Source organism: Bidens hawaiensis, unplaced genomic scaffold (genome assembly GCF_021521415.1).
Source record: "Bidens hawaiensis isolate Kalapana, Puna unplaced genomic scaffold, B.hawaiensis_p1.1 tig00001511_1, whole genome shotgun sequence".
Taxonomy (NCBI): domain Eukaryota; kingdom Viridiplantae; phylum Streptophyta; class Magnoliopsida; order Asterales; family Asteraceae; genus Bidens; species Bidens hawaiensis.
In genome coordinates this window covers 3301598-3321869 of record NW_027491085.1, presented here as the reverse complement: position 1 = coordinate 3321869, position 20272 = coordinate 3301598, and the positions used below count along the sequence as shown (strand labels likewise).

At 33.1% G+C, this 20272-nt stretch overlaps 1 protein-coding gene and 2 pseudogenes across 1 annotated transcript; 1 reads left to right on the top strand and 2 right to left on the bottom strand.

Annotated features, from left to right (window-relative positions):
* Positions 1-11373, bottom strand: part of LOC143581975 (cuscuta receptor 1-like) — a 33171-nt pseudogene extending 21798 nt beyond the window's left edge.
* A 2417-nt stretch (positions 11374-13790) lies between these two features.
* On the top strand, positions 13791-14393 carry LOC143581964 (uncharacterized). The gene has a single exon (XM_077064642.1). The coding sequence runs from the start codon at positions 13791-13793 to the stop codon at positions 14391-14393; it is 603 nt and encodes a 200-aa protein (XP_076920757.1).
* A 2237-nt stretch (positions 14394-16630) lies between these two features.
* Positions 16631-17326, bottom strand: LOC143581954 (secreted RxLR effector protein 161 pseudogene; annotated as a pseudogene).
* Positions 17327-20272: the final 2946 nt, after the last annotated feature.

Below are 20272 nucleotides of genomic sequence, written 5' to 3'. Positions count from 1 at the left end.
GGCGCGCTTAGAAATGGTAGTTCTTTCCGCGACGCGTTAAGGTTAGTTCTGTCTGCCTTCGCGCTCGCGCTCTCTTGACCTTCTGTGTCAGCCTTCTCGCGTTAAACCCTTTGAGTTTTCTTCTGTTTAATCTAGCCGTTGCTTTTGAGTTGTCTTATCTTTTGAGCTGTTGACCTAATCTGCTTTATGTCTGAAAAGTTACTTTCGGCGCAGCATGCGCACCAACCCCATTGGTTGACAGATAAAGTGACTGACATAATCTTTTGAGATCTGCTTTTGCCATGCTTGACCTGTACCTTTATCTACCCGCCCATGCTTTTTTTTACTGTTCCCTGACAGCTTTATCTTGCCTCTGCAGCTGCCATATCTTTCCATATCTTTTGCTTTTGGATTCTTATGCTTTTTGATATCTTTTGCTTGATCCTGTTAAAGATCCTTTCCCCTTTTCTAGGGATTATGTCTCCTAGGGTTTTCCTATAAATAATAATAATATTTTCATTACACTACACACACAAAACACTTAATCTCTCCTGTTCTCTTGCTCCTTGCTCTCTCTGCCGTCTCCCTCTCTGCCTCCGTCTTCCTCCCTGTTCTGCCCTGCTTTTCCGGTAATATATATTATATATAATAATTTGCTTATTAATTATGCTAACTTATAATCAAGACTTAAAACAAATCATTAAAACAATAATCTTATTTATAGGTTAACTTGTGCTTGTTTAAAGTTGGTTCTTGCTTTATCTTACACCGCATCGTTTATCATGTGAGTAATCTCGTACCTAATCCCTTTTTTGCTTTTAATGTTTTGGGATGTTCATGTGTTCATACAAACTTAGAGTCTTAAACTTGTTTATGAACTTTAGTCGCGCAGTATCCCATGTGTTGAGGACGTAGACTTGGCTGTTTATTTGTATGTGTGGATCATTAACCGTCTTGTCGGTCTATTCCGCAGTTTTCATGGTACCATTAGATGAACACGGGAGAACTATCGTTTATGATTTTCTCTTTTGTTTACACATGCACAATTAGTCTTGTTTGTGAGCTCAATTGTGAGCACTGGCAGTCTTATGAATCTTAGAGTTGGTCCCGATCAGATTACACCCTTGTTGAAAACCAGACATACACATGTTGCGCGCAGATTTTATTGTTATCTATGTATCGTATTAAACTTGATTTCTCACCAACACGCAAGTGTTTGACGTTTATTTTAACACATGTTCAGGGTTGCAGTAGCTGTTTTGGAGCTTGTGGACACATAGGAAGTTTTCTTTATTTTGGACCTAGATTAAAATGTATCAAGACAAGTTATTGCTGTTCGAATATTATGATTTATAATATATTGATTTATGATGATTTATGTTATCTTACTTTTACCCTGCGCGTGCGCGAATGAATGTATTTATTAAATATTGACACCCAATAGTGTCACGAGTAATGAAACAATATGTGGCGCCCCGATGTATAATCCGCCTTTGGTCGGGGTGTTACACCAATGTTTTATATTTGTGTTTGATTTATGGTCATGTTGGACTCGAAATTGACCTCAAATCAACATTCGGGTCGGACAAGAACCGAACACTCGCTTAGAAACGCACCATCTGTTTTTCGCTTAAAAATCTAAGTTTTATTATTTATTGTAAACCACCTTACTTATTTTATCGCCTCCTCGTTTTTGTTCAATTATAAATAAATAACCACTTTAATGGAGATTTATAGCATCATTCAAGTGAGTAAAGTTTAATTAAGATCGTAAAAACATAATAGTTTGATTTTGACGTTGGATTATTTACCTAAATTTTAGGGTGTTTCGGTTTGGAAGATTTCAAGTAAAACTGAATCAATTTCAATTTAAGGTTTATGTTAAGAACAAATTTGGGGCTTTTCAATTACACTATGAATTAACCCGAATTAGATTATGACTTTTCAATGTTTTATGTTTGTATTTTATTTATGGTCATGTTAGGCCCGAAATTGACCTCAAATCAAAATTCGGGTAGGACAAGAACCGAATACTCGCTTAAAAACGCACTTTCTGTTTTTCGCTTAAAAATCTTAGTTTTATCATTTATTTTGGTTTGTTTTAGTTTGATTTTGACTTTGGATTATTTCCCTAAGTTATAGGGTGTTTTCAATTTCGGTTTGGTTAACTCGCTTAAAGTCAAACTTCTTTTACTTAATTATTCTATCTCGCTCGCCGAATTTCTAAGGTGAGTAATCCACACCCCTTTTTCATCTTTTACTTTTGGGGTAAAATGCGTACCATACATATCAAAGTTTATTTCTTTACATCTATACCTCATCAACCATAATTTGATATTACGTGTTTATGGCTTTATTGCTCATCGATGACATGTTATATGGTTATATGTTTAATTTTATTGTTTGGTGGTTGATCCACCTCATCCTCATCTGGTATGCATACACTACCTCGGGAAGCCAGCTTTGTGCTAGACTGAAAGATCCACATCTATTTTATTTGGTAATCGTTATATATAATTAATGTTGTAACTGTTCATATTCATATACGAATTGTTTTGTTTTACAATATAATTACATACTTAAACTTGTGTATTGTTCACTCAACTTTATTTTAATCTAACTCTATTTTTACGCGTGTTACATGTTTGCTTGCTGAAGATTTAGAAGTTCGAGAAGACATTTAGTTGGACTTTAGGTTGGTGAAGAAATAAACAATTTATTTAGATAGTTTTTTTTATGGATTTTGTGATGTGTTACACTTATATGAATTTAAATAATTAGTTATTGTCATTATTATTAATAGTGTCTTGTGAGCTATTGTGTAATCAGTTGTGTCCTGGAATATTCTGCTGTAAGTTGGAGTGTGAAATGTATCATATTGCATAACATGATTATAGAAGACGATAGGAGAGCAATATGTCAACATTATATACCGGGAAATGTCCAAAACAAACTCAAGCAACTATGGAGGAGAGGGTGCAAAATGCGTATAAAATGCGTTCAATTGAGATACATAATTTGCTTATGACGGATTTGGTCCAACATTTTGGTCGGTTCGGCCAATTCAAGGTGAAGGTGAAAATGTATCAGGCGGAGATGGCGAAGAAGAAGATGAAGAAAGTGAAGACGGGTTTGTAGGATACGAAGAAGATGAATACGAGTTGAAGGAGAAGATGAAGACGAGTAATTTATAGTTATTTTTTAATTTTAATGTACAATTTAGTTATTTAATAATGAAATGGTTTTAGATTATTTTAATTCCCCATAGGGGCTTCATCCACTGCATGCGGTCTAAGAGCATTCTCAACCTATCCCCCATACTCATCTCAATAATTACACTAAAAAACACTATATTAAATAATATTTTTATACCTTTTTCATTACATTTTTCTCTCTAATCTACTCACAAATCACAACCAATTCAACAAATATTAAAAAATAAATTATGACAAACTTTGTTTTTTCTAAATTTACAAAAAATCGCTACATTTTCTCTCTCAATCATATAATTTACAATCACAACCACTCAAAACCCCACCTTATAATTTGCAAACTCCTCTCACATACTTTTAGGGTATATGATGAGAATGCTCTAAGTCAACAAGTAACATTACGATTCAATTTTATTTTTTGTTGTTTTCGTAGACCACGTGTAGTGGATGGAGCCTCTATGGGCAATTTTGCACCATATGGCGTCATGTCACTGTTGGGGTGTTTTACAACAAGTAGTGCAGTGGATGGAGTTCCTTTCAGTCATTGCCTTATTATTTTTTTATTATAATTTTTAATTTACAAATAAAACAACTACCAATCATTTATTAGCATTTCCCCCACTTCGGCGCTTTATAGGAAACGCCCCTAACCTAAAACAAGCCCAAAGCGCCCGAGGGGTGGTATGGCTGGCTCTATGGGGGTGCTTTGGAGGGGGAAGGCACGTACCACTACACAGTCTTAATGATGTGTATTTGACAAGAAATTTACGTACCTTCCACTAAAATGGAACTTCCCATATCATTATGACTAAGATCAAGACTCTTGAGGGATGGGAGGAAACTTAGACATGATAAGATGTTTTTGTTGAAAGAGTTGTCGTCAAGTGATGTACTCTCTAGCATTTCCAACGTCGTTAAATTCTGACAACCTACAAAAATTACGAGAAAACCAAGGTCGTGTAATAATTGATAAATTAAAGATTGAGAGGAAAATTAATGTTTTGGTTTCATTAACCTTGGATACTTGGTGTGATGCTGAGGTGGTTAAAACTTAAATCCAACTTCTCCAAGTTAATAAATTTACTTAGCTCTGGGATACAAAATAACACAAATGAGTTGAATGTAATATATCATCTTGTAAAAGTAACCATGTTTTTTTTTTCTTTTGTTATCAAATTAAAGAAATCAACCACTACTTTGTAAAAGCCCCCTCTTCCCTATTTTTAAAATTTATATTTATAAATGGATGCGTTAAATCATGATATGTTCACAAGTCAAATTCAAACTTCAATTTAAAAGTAAAGAAATAAAATAGTATTCTTCCCGTAATTCTTGCTTCATTATTATTATCTCCTCTATCAATCTATCATTGCTTTGATTAATAATGGCTTCTAGTTGTATCTAGTGGAGTTCTATTTCTTTGTTTTGTGTGTAACTGTTACATACATAATAGTTACAGGGACTGATCATATGTAATAAATAGAAAGTATAATAATACAGGGACTATAGTTGTAACTGTGAGAAAGATAGGGACCTTGTTGAGATAGGTTAGTTAGTTGTTATGTTGGTTAGATCGTTGTATAAACAGATTGACCGGTAATGAAACGATATACTTGATTTGGTGGAAACACTCTTCTTCTGATTTCTTCTTCTATCGTATCAGTAACAAAAATTACTACGATTCCATCGTATTCGACAATGAAAATTCAGATGCTATTTGAGCGGCCTTAAACACATGATCCTCTGACTATACTAAAACCCTAAAAACCCTAAAATCACCATCACCATCACCATCACCATCACCATCACCATCACACCATGCATGAACGTCGATGAAGACAAAGGAGTTACGAGAAACAAGGGGGAGGCAAGTCCAGTACCATGTATAACGGACACACAATACCTATACAATTTATTAAGTTTTTTTTTTCTTGTTTTCTTAAGTAGAGTTGTCATGCATGGTTAAAGAAGAAAGTTCACCTGAGGAAAACATGTCACGTAACATAGCTAAAGAATGTGAGTGGGTTATTGACTCGGGTGCAACTGAGCATATAAATTAAGATGTTCCTATGCTTAAAAATAAAACAAGAAACCGATAATCACCTGTTACAAACTTACAATACCCAATGGAGAAGCAACTACCATAGAGGGTAGGGGTGATTTCGTATTACCTGACGACATGTTGATTAAGGATGTTCTTTTTGCTCATGCATTCAAATGCAGTTTGTTGTCTATTAGTAGATTGTCTCAAGATCTTCAGTGTGCCATAACCTTCTTGCCGAATTTTTTTGTTATGTGGGGCTTGAGTTCGAGGGCACTGATTGGAGTGGGTGGCTGCAAGAGTGGTCTATACAAAATGGGGATGGTTCAAGCGATGATGACAACTTTAGTACATGACACAAGAGGTTGGGTCGCCATGTATAATGTCAAACTGTATCATGATTACCTTTCCAATTAGAACTAAAAAACTTATGCTTGCTTTAATTTAATACATTGTGACATGTGAGGTAAGTATCGTGCGCCTTCTTTCACACGTGTATGCTATTTTTAAACAATGGTAAATGGTTTTAGTTGGGTTGTATGGGTGTTTCTTCTCAAGCACAATCACAAGCATAAGCACAAGACAAACATTTCTCTTGTGAATTTTCACAAAATACTTCTAACTCAATTGGAGAAAAGAATTGTAAGAGTTTGTTGCATGTGATAATTGTGGGGTGTGGGTGGGTTTTCGGATTTTACCTCATATTTCATATATGAATTTAATGCTAAAGAATGAATAATTTTGTAAACAACTTGTCCACGCACACCACAAGTAAATGGTGTAGTGGAATGAAAGCACCGACACCACTAGTTAGAAAATGCTTAGGCATTGATATTTGAAGCAAATCTACCTCCAAGATTTTGGGGTGAATGTATTATAACGGCTACTCACATTATAAATCGAATGCCATCCTAATTAGTGATAGAAAATAAAACACCCTACGAAATATTATACAACGGAAAGCCCTACTATGAACACTTGAGGGTTTTCAGTTGCCTCGCATAATATAGAAGCACGTAAACGAAATGAATGGGGTCTAAACTATACATATATTATATGGATATTTCCTTTACTTTTGAATAATTTTTAAGTTCGTTCTTATTAAATATTACACATAATTGGCTCGCATTTGAATTTTGATAGTTTCAATAGACAATGAACTATAAGGCTATCCGTAATGGAGGATTACAAAATGGAACACGTCAGCAGATGGACGATTTTCATTTTAGTGGTGTAGTGGTTTTATAGCCAATCACATAATATATATATATATATATATATATATATATATATATATATATATATATATAGTAAGGATCCTAAGGAAACCCTTTGGAAATTGAGAACTTTGAGAGCCATTTTTAGCAAAAAAAAAAAACATCTAAAAAATACTTAAAAAATATTTAAAAAAACAAAAAAATCAAAAGTAAAAAAAACCAAAATTCTTATATTTCATTCCGGTTACATAAAAAAATTCATATTATACACATGTATATAATTTCTTTTAATCTTTAATTACGTAATGTACACATATGTACATTATCATTTACTTTAAATTGTACATATGTGTATAAAAATAAATCATGTATGTAATATATGTACATACTATACATATGTGTACAATTTAGCTAAATCAAGATAGTTTTTTTTAATGAAACCGTGATGATAAATAATAATTTTGGTTTTTTTACTTTTTTTTATTTTTGCGTTTTTTTTTGTTTTGTGATTTTTTGTATTTTTGGGTTTTTTGTGGTCCAAAATGGTTCTCAAAGTTTTCAATTTCACAATAGTTTTCACATGATACTGATCATATATATATATATATATATGAGAAAGTTAACGTACAAATGAAATTACGTGTTAATCGTGAGAATCAAGTAGAGTAATTATGTTATTATAACGTCTTTTATCGCATTCGATTTCAGTCATATATTTTGTTTATGTTGCTTCCTTATGTTCTTTATGATATTCAATTTAAAGAATTAAATCATCCCTAAATCAATTTCTATTCAACAGTCCACTTAATCCTAAATCGATTTGTTGTTCACACATCCTAAATCTATTGATTTTTTAATTTACATTACGAACTCTAATTATCATGTCCAAGAGATGATTCACTCAAATGACACCCACTTTATTAATAGTTTACACTATAGAGGTAACTATTTTTAAAGTTGTATGCCATATAACACAAAATTTTGTATGAGTTTTAATCGGGTTATATTCTGATTAATTTTCAAAACATCATATATTTGTATTTCTTTTCTTTATTTCTCAAGTTGTGTAACAATATTATGTTCATGTGTGCATACATGTTATGTTTATCTCTGAATGTTTTACTATTGAAAATGTAAAAAATCTTAGCATCATTTGAAAAAGGATTTCTTAATTGGTGATTAATTAATTATCCATTGTATAATCTGAATGTTTTGCTAGTTTTTATATGTTTTGGTTTAAACTTTGGTGTTAATGTTAAAAAAACAAGTTCTTGTAAGTTTTGGGTTAGTTTGGTGTTAAAGTTCTAAAAAAAACTAGTTTTTATATGTCTTGGGTTGATTTTTGGTGTTAAAGTTTTCTTTGAAAAAAAACTAGTTTTTATATGTTTTGGGTTGAATTTTGGTGTTGAAGTTTTTTTTTTAAAGAAAAAACAAATTTTTATTTTAAGTTTTGAGTTGAAGTTTTGTGTTAGCTTGGTAAGTTTTTTTTTAAAAAAACTAGGTTTTTTTATGCTTTGGGAGAATTTTGGTGTTAAAGTTTTAAAAAAGGAAGTTTTTATGAGTTTTGGGTTAGTTTGGTGTTAAATATTACGTATAAAAACTAGTTTTATATGTTTTGGGTTGATTATTGGTGTTGAAGTTTATAAACATTTTAAACTAGTTTTTGAAAGTTAGAGACAAATTTTAAAATATGTTTTCATAAACCTTGAGGTTTAAATATGAAAAAATCAGTTAATTTAAAAAATTGGAGGGAAATTAAGGGACTCAAACTGAAACTTCAAATAACACAGTGACGAGAAATGTAGGGCTGTAAACGAACCGAACGAACACGAACAAGGTCTTGTTCGTGTTCGTTCGTTAAGGAAATAATGTGTTCACGAACGGTTCACGAACACTTACCGAACAAGATATTATGTTCGTGTTCTTCATTAAGGAAATGAATGTGTTCACGAACATAAGCGAACACAAATAAAATCAACATAGCTTAGAGATTGAGACCGACATATTCATCAATGTGAATAATGAAACCCTGTAAACGAATCGAACAAACACAAACAAGGGCGTATTCGTGTTCGTTCATTTAACTTTCAATGAATACGAACACTTAATCGAACAAATATTTATGTTCCTTTTTGTTTATTTAAAAAAGAATATTTGTGTTCGTTTAGATTTATTTGTTTATAATCTAATCTAAGGGAACATAATTGAAAAAGATAAATGAACATAAATGAATATAGATGAACAAATGTAAGTGAACACAACAAATTACATAAACGAACATAAATGAAAACACTTCAATGAACACAAATTTAAAAAATATAAAACCTTTAATTAGATAACTCATCCAGATAATAATGAATTATTTTATATTAATACATATACGAACATAAATAAACGAACGTTCATGAACATAAATTAACGAACGGAACATGTGTTCATGTTCGTTCGTTTAATTAAACGAACACAAATTTTTTGTTCGTGTTCGTTCATTTAGTAAATAAACGAACTTCCTGTCGAACAGTTCACGAACATTTCACCGAACGTTCGGTTCGTTTGCAGGCCTAGAAATGAGTGTTGAAAGAGGTACAATAGTCATCTCATGACCTTGTATGACGGAAAACTGATGGAGGGACTCACTATGGCACGCCCGAACACCATCAGGACTCAACATGTGCATTTTAAGAATTATGGTTGCAACGTGCTTCCACCCATAAAGCTCTGGACTCAAAATCTCAAATCATATTTTTCTCTTTTTATAAAGTGTACATAGAGACATGTCAGATGTGTATGATAACATCTGCCGGAATAAAAATTATAAAACCAATTAAGATGATAAAACATACCTTGAGATGGAAATGATCCAGAAAGCAAATTTTCACTAAGATCTAGCACTTAAATATTTTATAAAGCTTTCATCGAATTGGTTCTCTATAAGATTCAGAATTTCCAATTTTGAAGCACCATCTGAACCTCCTGATGCATGAAAGTTTTTGGTGTTTGTTAATGAGCAAACTATCAAAAAACACATATCTATATTTTATCAGTTTGCAAATAAGACAGAAATGATTCAGTCAATAGTACTTTTAGTTTGCAATCCGACGGTCCTCGCTTTGAGGCCCTAGTCGGGGTGTGGTGAATGAAGCTTAATTTTCAAAAAAAAAAATGCAATATTAAATCATTTTAGAAGGTCTTTTAATTACTCTATGATAACTACTCTACTTGTATATATAATTACCCTATTTGATTCTCACGTTAATTTCATTTGTATTTGATCCAAACTCTATATATGTATGTATGTATGTATATATAGCTACGACGTCATTACATCCCTAAAACAAAAACTCACTCTTTGCTGATTGAGCACCACATGACGTAAATTGCCTCATTGTGTAGCCCTTTCACTACATATAGCCTTATGGGACAGAAAATACTTATGACGTAATAGTTTAAGCCTTGTATGCTGTTTCATTAGTTTTTGTTGACTGATGCATGCCTTAGTTATTGAAATTATGGTTTTCGTGTAAGGATTTAATTAGCAATTGATTGGTATGCAAACAATTGGTGGAAACTTACGGAATGTATTTGATTGGTGTATTTTTATTTTGCTTATATAAAGCGAAAATTGTTTTAGGTAGATAGAACGACAAACATACAATTTTTACAAGTCCACATATGTCGCTATGTTGGACACATCTATAGTTTTCTCTCACTTGATCCGTTTCTTACCCACCCAATTCTGTCCACGTGATCTCTCTCTCTCTCTTTTGACAGCCGATGGACGGTGAGGGCTACCCGATTGAAACAGAGCTCCACCCGGCCTATAACCTAACCCAGTGGCCTTCATAGTTAATTTTAGCAACTTTTTTTTTATAAATTTTCTTGTCCCAACAAATAATTGTGTTTCAAATATATGTGTATTTGACGGAAGAAGAATACACAATTGGAAGTATTTGCCATTCAATATTTCAGAGGATAAACAAGGGACACAATCATGATTACCTTGCATTTTTAAGGTACCATAATATCCACATCCACTGAGATCCAATAGCTCCAAGTTTTCCAAATTGGAAAGTTCAGAAATATCTGCAAAATGTTTTAAGTATCGATCTTCAAAACGTGAAAACATATTACATAAAAAAACTTAAAAAAAAAATCAAAATCAAATAACGTGCCATAGGTACGCGAGTCTCTTTGATATCCAATATTAATGTAACTGAGATCCAAAACTTTGAGCGAACTTAGCTCACTCAATAAAGGAAAGATGTTGGTTTCTATACAATTAGTGCTGAGGTTCAGTATCTCCAACTTCTTCAAACTTGATAACCTTTCAAGTCCTGCAACAAAAAAATATTAATGATAATATCTAAAGTACTCTATTCTATAGAGTAATCCCAATTAACTTATAGGCTCCGGCTCCGTTCAGTTAACAATTTAAGCTTTTTATGCATATGATTCGAGTCATTTATGTCAAGAAAATACCTATGCTCACAAACGTATTGCCAATATTATTCCCTGACAAATCAAGCATTCTCAACTCTTTAAAGTGGAGGAAGAGAGAAACGTTTAACGGCCACGTCATCCTTGCATCTTGAATGTACTCATAGTGTTTGTGGTCTCCGTTTTCGACGGAGAACACGTTGCCCAAAGACAGGTGGGTTACAGACCCGGAGGTTGTGTCGCACTTGATCCGCTCCCATTCACAAAAATCGCCACCACCAGTGCTTCCATGATCATCCCAAGTGGGAAAATGATTGTCAATACCCCAAAAGTTTGAAAACTCGTGAGCTGAGGCTTTAATTTCAAGAAGTGTTTTTTTCTCATCTTCTATATTATGGATCCCTTGTATCCATCCAACCATAAAAAATAGGAACGTCATGAATATCAACAATGACGACTTATGCTTATTTAAACACCGACTCTCCATTTTAGCAAAAATGGAGTAGGGCTGAATTTGTGTTACTCGTTTTATAGAGACTCGCAAATTTGATTTGTATCAATGACCGATTGACCGCCCTTAAAAGAGAAGAAATAATTCCTTCACAGAATATTCAACTTGCTATAATAAAACTATATTATATATTTTCCATTATTTTAAAGCCATCAACTCTATGGTGTCCCACATCAATCATCCACAAGAAAATGAAAATATTGTTTTGAGTAAATTACGCTTGCGTTAAAGTTGGTTTACGAGCGGGAACCACTTGCGGCCCCATGGTTGTTAGACCGGATTAGTTTGCGTCCCTCCATCATCTTTAAGTTCTTTTGGAGGTCAGACACAAGGGCATTTATCTAATTTTGCATCATTTAATTAACTATTTTGTTTTTTTGTTAAACATAAGAGCATTTCCCAAAAGGTCCTCTTTATTAGTTGTGTGAGAGAAATAGTGTTTACCTTGTATAATTAAAAATTTTACCCTGTATAATAATTTTATATATATTTGAATGGTCAAGTTATTTTATAAAGAGTAACAAAAATGAGAAGTGTGAGAAGCCATAAATAATTGACATGTATCAAGTGAGGACCAAAAGAAAAAGGGTATAGAGGTAATTATATACATTTTCTCTCTCCACATGCAAGGCATATGTTAAGATCTCCATCATTTTATAACGTTTATAACTTTTTCGTATGGTATTTTTTAAAAAAAAAATCATCATAATAACAAGCGTTTTTTTATCTTTAATATGAGTATGATTTTTATTATATAAAATATAAAACAAAAATCACGTCATTGTGTCTTTTCGCACACCATTATGTCTTTTTTCGTCATTGTGTCTTTTCGCACACTATTGTGTCTTTTCGCTTATCATTGTGTCTTTTTTCGTTATTGTGTCTTTTTTCGTTATTGTGTCTTGTCGCTTATCATTGTGTCTTTTTTCGTCATTGTGTCTTTTCGCTTATCATTGTGTCTTTTTTCGTCATTGTGTATTTTCGCACACCATTGTGTCTTTTTTCATCATTGTGCTTTTTCGTCATTGTGTATTTCAACTCATCATTATGTTTTTTTAAATACTAAGAACACCGTTGCGTAATAATAATATGTAAAAATAATGATAAAATAACAACAAATTATCTAATACATAAAACACAATGATTAATACATGTTACACAATAACTTGAAACGTAAAACACAATGGTGAATACGTATAACACAATGACCTAAAACGTAAGACACAATGGTGAATATATATAACACAATGACTTGAAACGTAAAACACAATGGAAACAACATATTACACAATGACTTGAACGTAATATACAACGAACGCAATACTATTTTTCTCAAATTAAATGAATTTGTCATATGTCAATCCGAATAACAGACAATGAACGTATTACACAATGATTAAAAGTTAATGACAAACAAAACGACACAATGACGTAATCTTTGTTTTAATTTTTGTCTTTAATATGAGTACCAATTGAAAAATATAATGATCAAAATCTATAATACAATTCATATGAAAACTCAACTAAAAGACACAATGATCAACAAAAAAACACAATTAAAAAAACCCATTAATTTTTTTATATATATAACAATATGATACTCATATTAAAGATAAAAAAAACTCTTACTATTATGATGAATTATTTTTAAGAAAATAATGTTGTATGAAAAAGTTATTGACATTTTAAAATAATGAGGGAATTGACATGTGTCTTGCATGCAGAAAGAGAAAGTCAACAAATGTGGTTTATTACATTCATACAATTTCCATCAATTTTTATTTGTTAAATTAATCTCAGTCATTCAAACTTAAGATCAATGAACTGGATTTCTTCTCACACTTCTCATTTTTGTTGTCCTTTGTATTTTAACTTTTCCCTGTATAATTTTTTTATATTTATTTGAAATGGGTTGTGAGTGAAAAAGAAAGAAAATGTTATGATAAAAATATAAAAAATATTATTTAATTAAAACTTGGAGAGATACATGTATCGTTTTTAAGGGTCAAGTTAAAATAAGAAGTATGGTTGTAGAGCCCATTTTGTGTCTTAAGTTTTATGTATTTGTTAGTCTACTTAACTTTTATAGTTTGTTAGCTTTCGCTTAGTCTATGTAATGTTTGGGACCGAGTCCTTGTAAACAAAAGCCCATTGGGCCATAAATAATGGAAAGAATGCTTGGCATACTCACCTATAAAAGGTAGAGCAGAGTTACATTGATTTGGTCAGTTCTTGAAAGTCTTCCTACGTTCTTTTTTTCGCTCTACCGCGCTCCGGTTAAAGTGGTGGAAGATCTGGAAACTATGATCAGAAGGTAGGTTTCTCTGGGGTGGTTCTTCCGAGAAAAAAAAGTCCATTGGGTTGCATGGGATAGAGTCGCGTCTCCGAAGAAAATGGGAGGTTTGGGGATTAATAAGTTGAAAGATGTGAATACGGCGTTACTGGCGAAGTGGGGTTGGAGATATAAGATCGAGAAGGATAATTTGTGGGTGAGAGTTATAAATGCGCTTCACGAGGGAGGGTTCACTTGGGATTGTTTCTCGGCGAAAAAGTCGTTTGGAGGAGTTTGGAGTAATATCGTATCGGTCCTTAAGAAGCCGATAGCGGACAACTTGACTATTCGTTGCTTGTTTAAAGGTGCGATGGGTATGGGTGAAAATATTATGTTTTGGCTCGACCCATGGCAGTTTGATGTTCCGTTGAAAGACAAGTTTCCTTCTCTTTTCCTTTTAGAGGTGGTGAAAACTTGTAGTGTTAGAGAACGATTAGAGGGAGAGGGGCTTTGGTTATGGAGACATGATCCGGATTCTGAAGTAGAAAGGATAGAATGGCAGTCCTTAGCTTCGGCTCTGAACTCGGTGAGGTTGTCCAGCAATCCAAATAAATGGAGTTGGGCGGGTTTAGGAACGGAAGGTTTTTCGTTTGCGATTATGAAAAAGCTTATTGACTCAAAGAGGGATTATAGTAGTCGGATTGTTGTGGATTGGTGTAAGTGAGTTCCGCTAAAGTGTAATATTCTGGTTTGGCGTGTGGCTATGGACATGATACCGACGGTTGACGCGCTAGCTAAGAGGGGTGTGATTGTGGCCGACGAGGAGTGTAGGTTTTGCAATGCTGGTTCCGACACTGTGACTCATCTTTTTACTACTTTTTCTCTGGCTTTGGGTTTATGGGAAAAAATTAGCCTTTGTGTCGGGTTTTGAATTTTTTTTGTTTTTTCTTTTAGAGATTTACTTGAAATTCATAATACCGGTGTTAGAGGGACGACGGAAAGAAAGGCTTTACATGATATTGTGTTCACGGCTTGTTGGGTTTTGTGGAAGGCCAGAAACAACCTCAGATTCAATGGAAAAAGGTGTAGTGTGGACGAGATCTTTAGCGAAGTCAGAGTGGTTAGTTTTTTTGGTTTAAACATAGGGCCATGAATGGCAAGTTCGTTTGGGGGGATTGGTGTAAATTTGTGAATATGTAGTTGTTTGTTTGTTCCGGCCGGCCCGGTTTTCGGGTTCGGTGTTGTTTTATGAAGTTCACGTTTCAAAAAAAAATAACATGCATTTAATGAGTTTTTAATGTCAATTAAGAAGCCAATGATTACCTGCAAAATATAATTGCTAGGGGACTAAATAAAGGGTACATGATACCGAACCTGTTTGAGATCACTGCTGACAAGATAACGAGACTCAGGATCCTTAAGCGAAATTTTGACTCACAACACACATCAAATACGGATTTTAATAAAGCAAACAAACACTCATATATATCTAATTTTCCATCAGAGTCTACGGTAAGGAAAAATACCATTTAATTCTCAAGGTATATTGATTACCGAATATAATAGTTTATATTCTCTTACAAAAACTAAATATATATATTTTATATTTATATTAATATAAATATACTTTTATACAATTAAAATAAATAAAACAAAAAAATTATATCGGGTGTATAATCGGGTAAATGGGTATATACTTATCGGGTATATTACAAATCCCAAACTCATCATAAACCCACAAAATTTTTAAAACTAATCTCAAACCCTAAGAGTCGGTATTACCCGTCCCAATTGTGTAGGGTTCTTATATCATAATTACACGTTTATGTTAAGAATTATGTGTTATTGTGTTATTTGTGCATTTAAGGATTATTAGTGATTTTTTAATAAGAATGTCGACTCTACTCATCCTGGCCAACCCGAAACTTTGACGCTTGGTAGTGAATAATCCAAACAACGAAAAATATGGAACCCATAGAAAATAATCCTTAACTCCCCCATTATCAACAAGTTAATGGTCTATTTTGATGGAGATAAGATTGCATCGGAGCAAGTCAACAAGTCAATGGTCCATTTGGATGCACAAGCTTGATTCTTTGCCAACCATGTAGAATTTAGATTGCATTACATTGATAGGAATAATACCCCTTCTTAATCCTTTGACACTAAAATTCACAAATTAAGGGCATAGAGGATATATTTTAACACATAGTTAGGTTCTATTTGTTTTTTATTAAAATATCTTCAAAGGGCATTAAGCTTCTGAAAACTATTTGTTTGTTTTTAAAAACAAAATCTAAAATTTGCTTTTACAGTCTTAAAAAATAAAAAAATAAGACTATATCCAACTTCTTCATCCTTCTTTCCACTCCACACCCCCCAACACATCCTTAAATTCCAATACCCATTTCCAATTTCAATCAATAATCCTAATCTCAAACCCTAAACCCCATAAAAAAGGTGTTGGAGGTGGTGCTCGGTGACGGATTTGGTGGTGCTCTTGGTGCACGGTGACGAAGATGGTGCTAGAGATAAAAATGATGAAGGTTTTCTGGCGAAATACGATGTGTAGAGAATGGGCCAGGAGTTGTGGTGGCAAAGGTAATGGGGTTGTGGGGGTAATGGCGTGTTAAAGTGGAAAGAATGATAATCAAAGCAACAAAGAATCAAATGAAAAATTACTGTGCGAGAGTGATGTTTGCTCAAAATGTTTAGAGATTTTCTGAACTGATAATAAAGCTGAAAGTTACAGGTACATAAATAGAAGAAAACTAAACGTGGACTAACCCATGTTTACCAATACTTTGGCCTAAAGAAAAGGAGACTAACCAGGACAAAATAATTGCCCACTAATGAGACTTATTTAGCTACTAAATAATAAAACATAAAACAAAGAAATAAGCAATTATTCCTTGAAGTAAAAGCATACTGCAAGACTTGGGAGTAGGGAATGCAACAACTTTAACACTCCCTCTCATTGCCTACTTCCTCCATTCCCATGGCTTTAGTGAACTCAAGTAGTTTAGGACCTGACAATCCCTTTGTAAATAGATCAGCAACCTGCTCTGTGGTATCCAGCTGCTCCATTTTAATCTCTCCATTTAATACTTTTTCACGGATGAAATGATAATGCACCTCTATGTGCTTGGTACGAGCATGAAACACCGAATTTTCAGCAAGCTTTATGGCTGAAACTTTGTCACATTTAAGCCTGACTTGATAATTCACTTCTTGATTTAGCTCTTCTAGTAGACGAACCAGCCATGTGCACTCTTGAGCTCCCATGGCTGCAACCCTATACTCCGCTTCCGTGGAGGACAATGACACGGTTGGCTGACGTTTACTACACCACGAGATAACACTTGACACGTACACAAACAAATACCTGGTTGTTGATCTTCTAACACTAAGTTCAACGTCATAGTCCACATCACAATACCCAAATAACTTTGGAGTGTGCTCCCTTTCAAATGCTACCCCGTAATTAACAATTTTCTTCACATATTTTAGGATTCTTCGAACGGCTAAAAGATGAGTTTTCCTCGGGCTTTGCATGTACCTACTCATTACACCAATCGAAAAGGCAATATCGGGTCGGGTTAGTGTAAGATATATTAGACTCCCAACCATTTTCCTGTAAATTGTGGGATCTTCCATGTCACACCCCGAACTTAGGGCCTAGACGTGTGACCAACAGTTGGTACCGGTTTGTAAAATTATCAGAGTTTATTTTAGCAAAAGACTTTTTATTATTTAAAATAAAATATTTATACACTTTGAAATCATTATAAATAAAATATAAATTCTTTCGTTTGAAAAAGCTTCTTGGGTAATAAATACCCAAGAATTTTTGTTTTATAAATCTTTGTTTAATTTAGCATATTATTTTAAGGGATTACTTTATAGAATAGTAACCAACTTTGAAAGTTGTTTCAATCAGGTCACTGATAAAAACTTTTGTTTCAATCAGGTAACTGAACTTTCATTTTTGTTCCAATCCTAGATATTTTACTTGGATAGCAGGTAATCTAGGTTTTTTAAAATTTTTCATTATTTTTACTTTACATAATAACGTTTAAAGGTTGCAAAAATTAGTAAAAATGCGAAATATAATTTTAAAATTCCGAAAATTTGCAAAAAAAAAGTTCGGAAAATTGAGGTTCGGGTTAGAACGGGTCAAGGTCGGAACGGGTCAAAACGGGTTTCGGGTCAGTTTTTTTTAAATCAACGAATCAGCGCGTTTTCAACACGTTACAGCTCGTTTTAACAGCAAAAACTCATTTAAGCGATTTTTTCAGTTCGTTTCAGCACCTAACAGCTCGTTTAAGCGGTTTTTCAGTTCGTTTCAGCACCTAACAGCTGTTAGGTGCTGAAACGAACTGAAAAACGCTTAAACGAGCTGTTAGGTGCTGAAACAAACTGAAAAACCGCTTAAACGAGCTGTTAGGTGCTTAAACGAACTAAAAAATCGCTTAAACGAGCTGTTAGGTGCTGAAACGAACTGAAAAACCGCTTAAACGAGCTTTTGCTGTTAAAACGAGCTGTAACGTGTTGAAAACGCGCTGATTCGTTGGTTCAAAAAAAAATGACCCAAAACCCGTTCCGACCTTGACCCGTTCTAACCCAAACCTCAATTTTCCAAACTTTTTTTGCAAATATTCGGAATTTTAAAATTATATTTCGCATTTTTACTAATTTTAGCAACCTTTAAAAGTTATTATGCAAAGTAAAAACATTGAAAAATTAAAAAAAAACTAGATTACCTGCTATCCAGGTAAAATATCTAGGATTGGAACAAAAATGAAAGTTCAGTGACCTGATTGGAATAAAAGTGTTTATCAGTGACCTGATTGGAACAACTTTCAAAGTTGGTTACTATTTTATGGAGTAATCCCTTATTTTAATAATTAAAACAATGAGCCATCTCTACCTTGCGAACATCCACTTCATGAATGGCTCTAATTCTTGATACTATAATTTTCCTGAAATGTTAGAAAAATACGTCAGTTATATGCTGGTGAACACGCTGACGCGAAAATATTTTTATTACTCAATTACCCTCAAGACGTAACTTAGGTCTCGGCCCATCGTGGCTTAGGAATAATTAAGTTGAAAACATAATTCAAATTATAAACTGTAAGTTCAACTCGACCCGCTCAGCAAATACCGCAGCGTTCGACATTACTTAAGTACCATAGTGTACACATGATCAATCTCACTCAGACGTAACTTAGGTCCGGCCCATCGTGGCAGAGGTCATGACCAGGTGTGGTGCGGTGTGCCCACCGACTTTATACCACACATGTAAGGATCCAAACAACATATACAACAGCCTGAGGGCCATCGTTTACTTATTGTTTATAACGTTTTAGAAATACGTAATCCTATGTTTGACTCGATTTATCAAGTTATAAAATTTTTGGGGCGTATTCACCTTTTCTTGAAAAGATCAGCTTCAATATACTGATCTTTTCCTCCTTTCTTTGCTATCTCGCACCTATAGTACGAGTGTAACTTTTTATTAGTCGGATATTTAATCCGGCTTAAGACCTCCAGTCTCTTTTGTATAATATTCACATCGAATATGTTTTCTTTTAAACTTTTAGTTTAAAATATCTTTTCTTTATTTAAACCTTTAGTTTAAACATTATTTCTTTCTTTTATAAGTTAAAAATATTTAATTTAACTTATTTGTTTTTCTTTTCTTTTACAAGATGAACCTTTAGTTCTAAATAATTTTCTTTCTTTTCACAAGTTTAAAACCTTTAGTTTAACTTGTTTACTTTTCTAAACACTACGTTTCTTCTTCTTAAAGAAACGTATACTTTATTTACTTATTAGTTAAGAAATCTAATAATAAACTTAAATAATAACAACTAGAACTATCTTCTATATTCATCTTTTCCCTTTTCTTTTTTTTATAAGTTAAACTCTTAGTTTTACTTATTTACTTTTCTTAAACATTACGTTTCTTTTTTAAGAAGACACGTATACTTTATTTATTTACTTTAAATAACAACTTTCAAAAACATGTTATTATTAAAGAATTATTTAATATTCTCATTTCTTATTTATATTTCTTTGTTATATTTTCTTTCGTTCACTTTCGAGGTATCGAATATATCCCTGACTTAGAGTTTTGAGCCTTTAATATTTTACTATTATTTTATTCGGGCATTATGCCTACCTTGTATGGTTTATTATTTTCTAGACTTTCGGGCAGCACTTCGACGCTTGCACGTATATCGAGAATCTTGATCAACAACTCCTTGGCACGTAAATCTTGATCAACTACTTTATTTATTTACTTTAAATAACAACTTTCAAAAACATGTTATTATTAAAGAATTATTTAATATTCTCATTTCTTATTTATATTTCTTTGTTATATTTTCTTTCGTTCACTTTCGAGGTATCGAATATATCCCTGACTTAGAGTTTTGAGCCTTTAATATTTTACTATTATTTTATTCGGGCATTATGCCTACCTTGTATGGTTTATTATTTTCTAGACTTTCGGGCAGCACTTCGACGCTTGCACGTATATCGAGAATCTTGATCAACAACTCCTTGGCACGTAAATCGAGGCACGCCGGTCTTCAA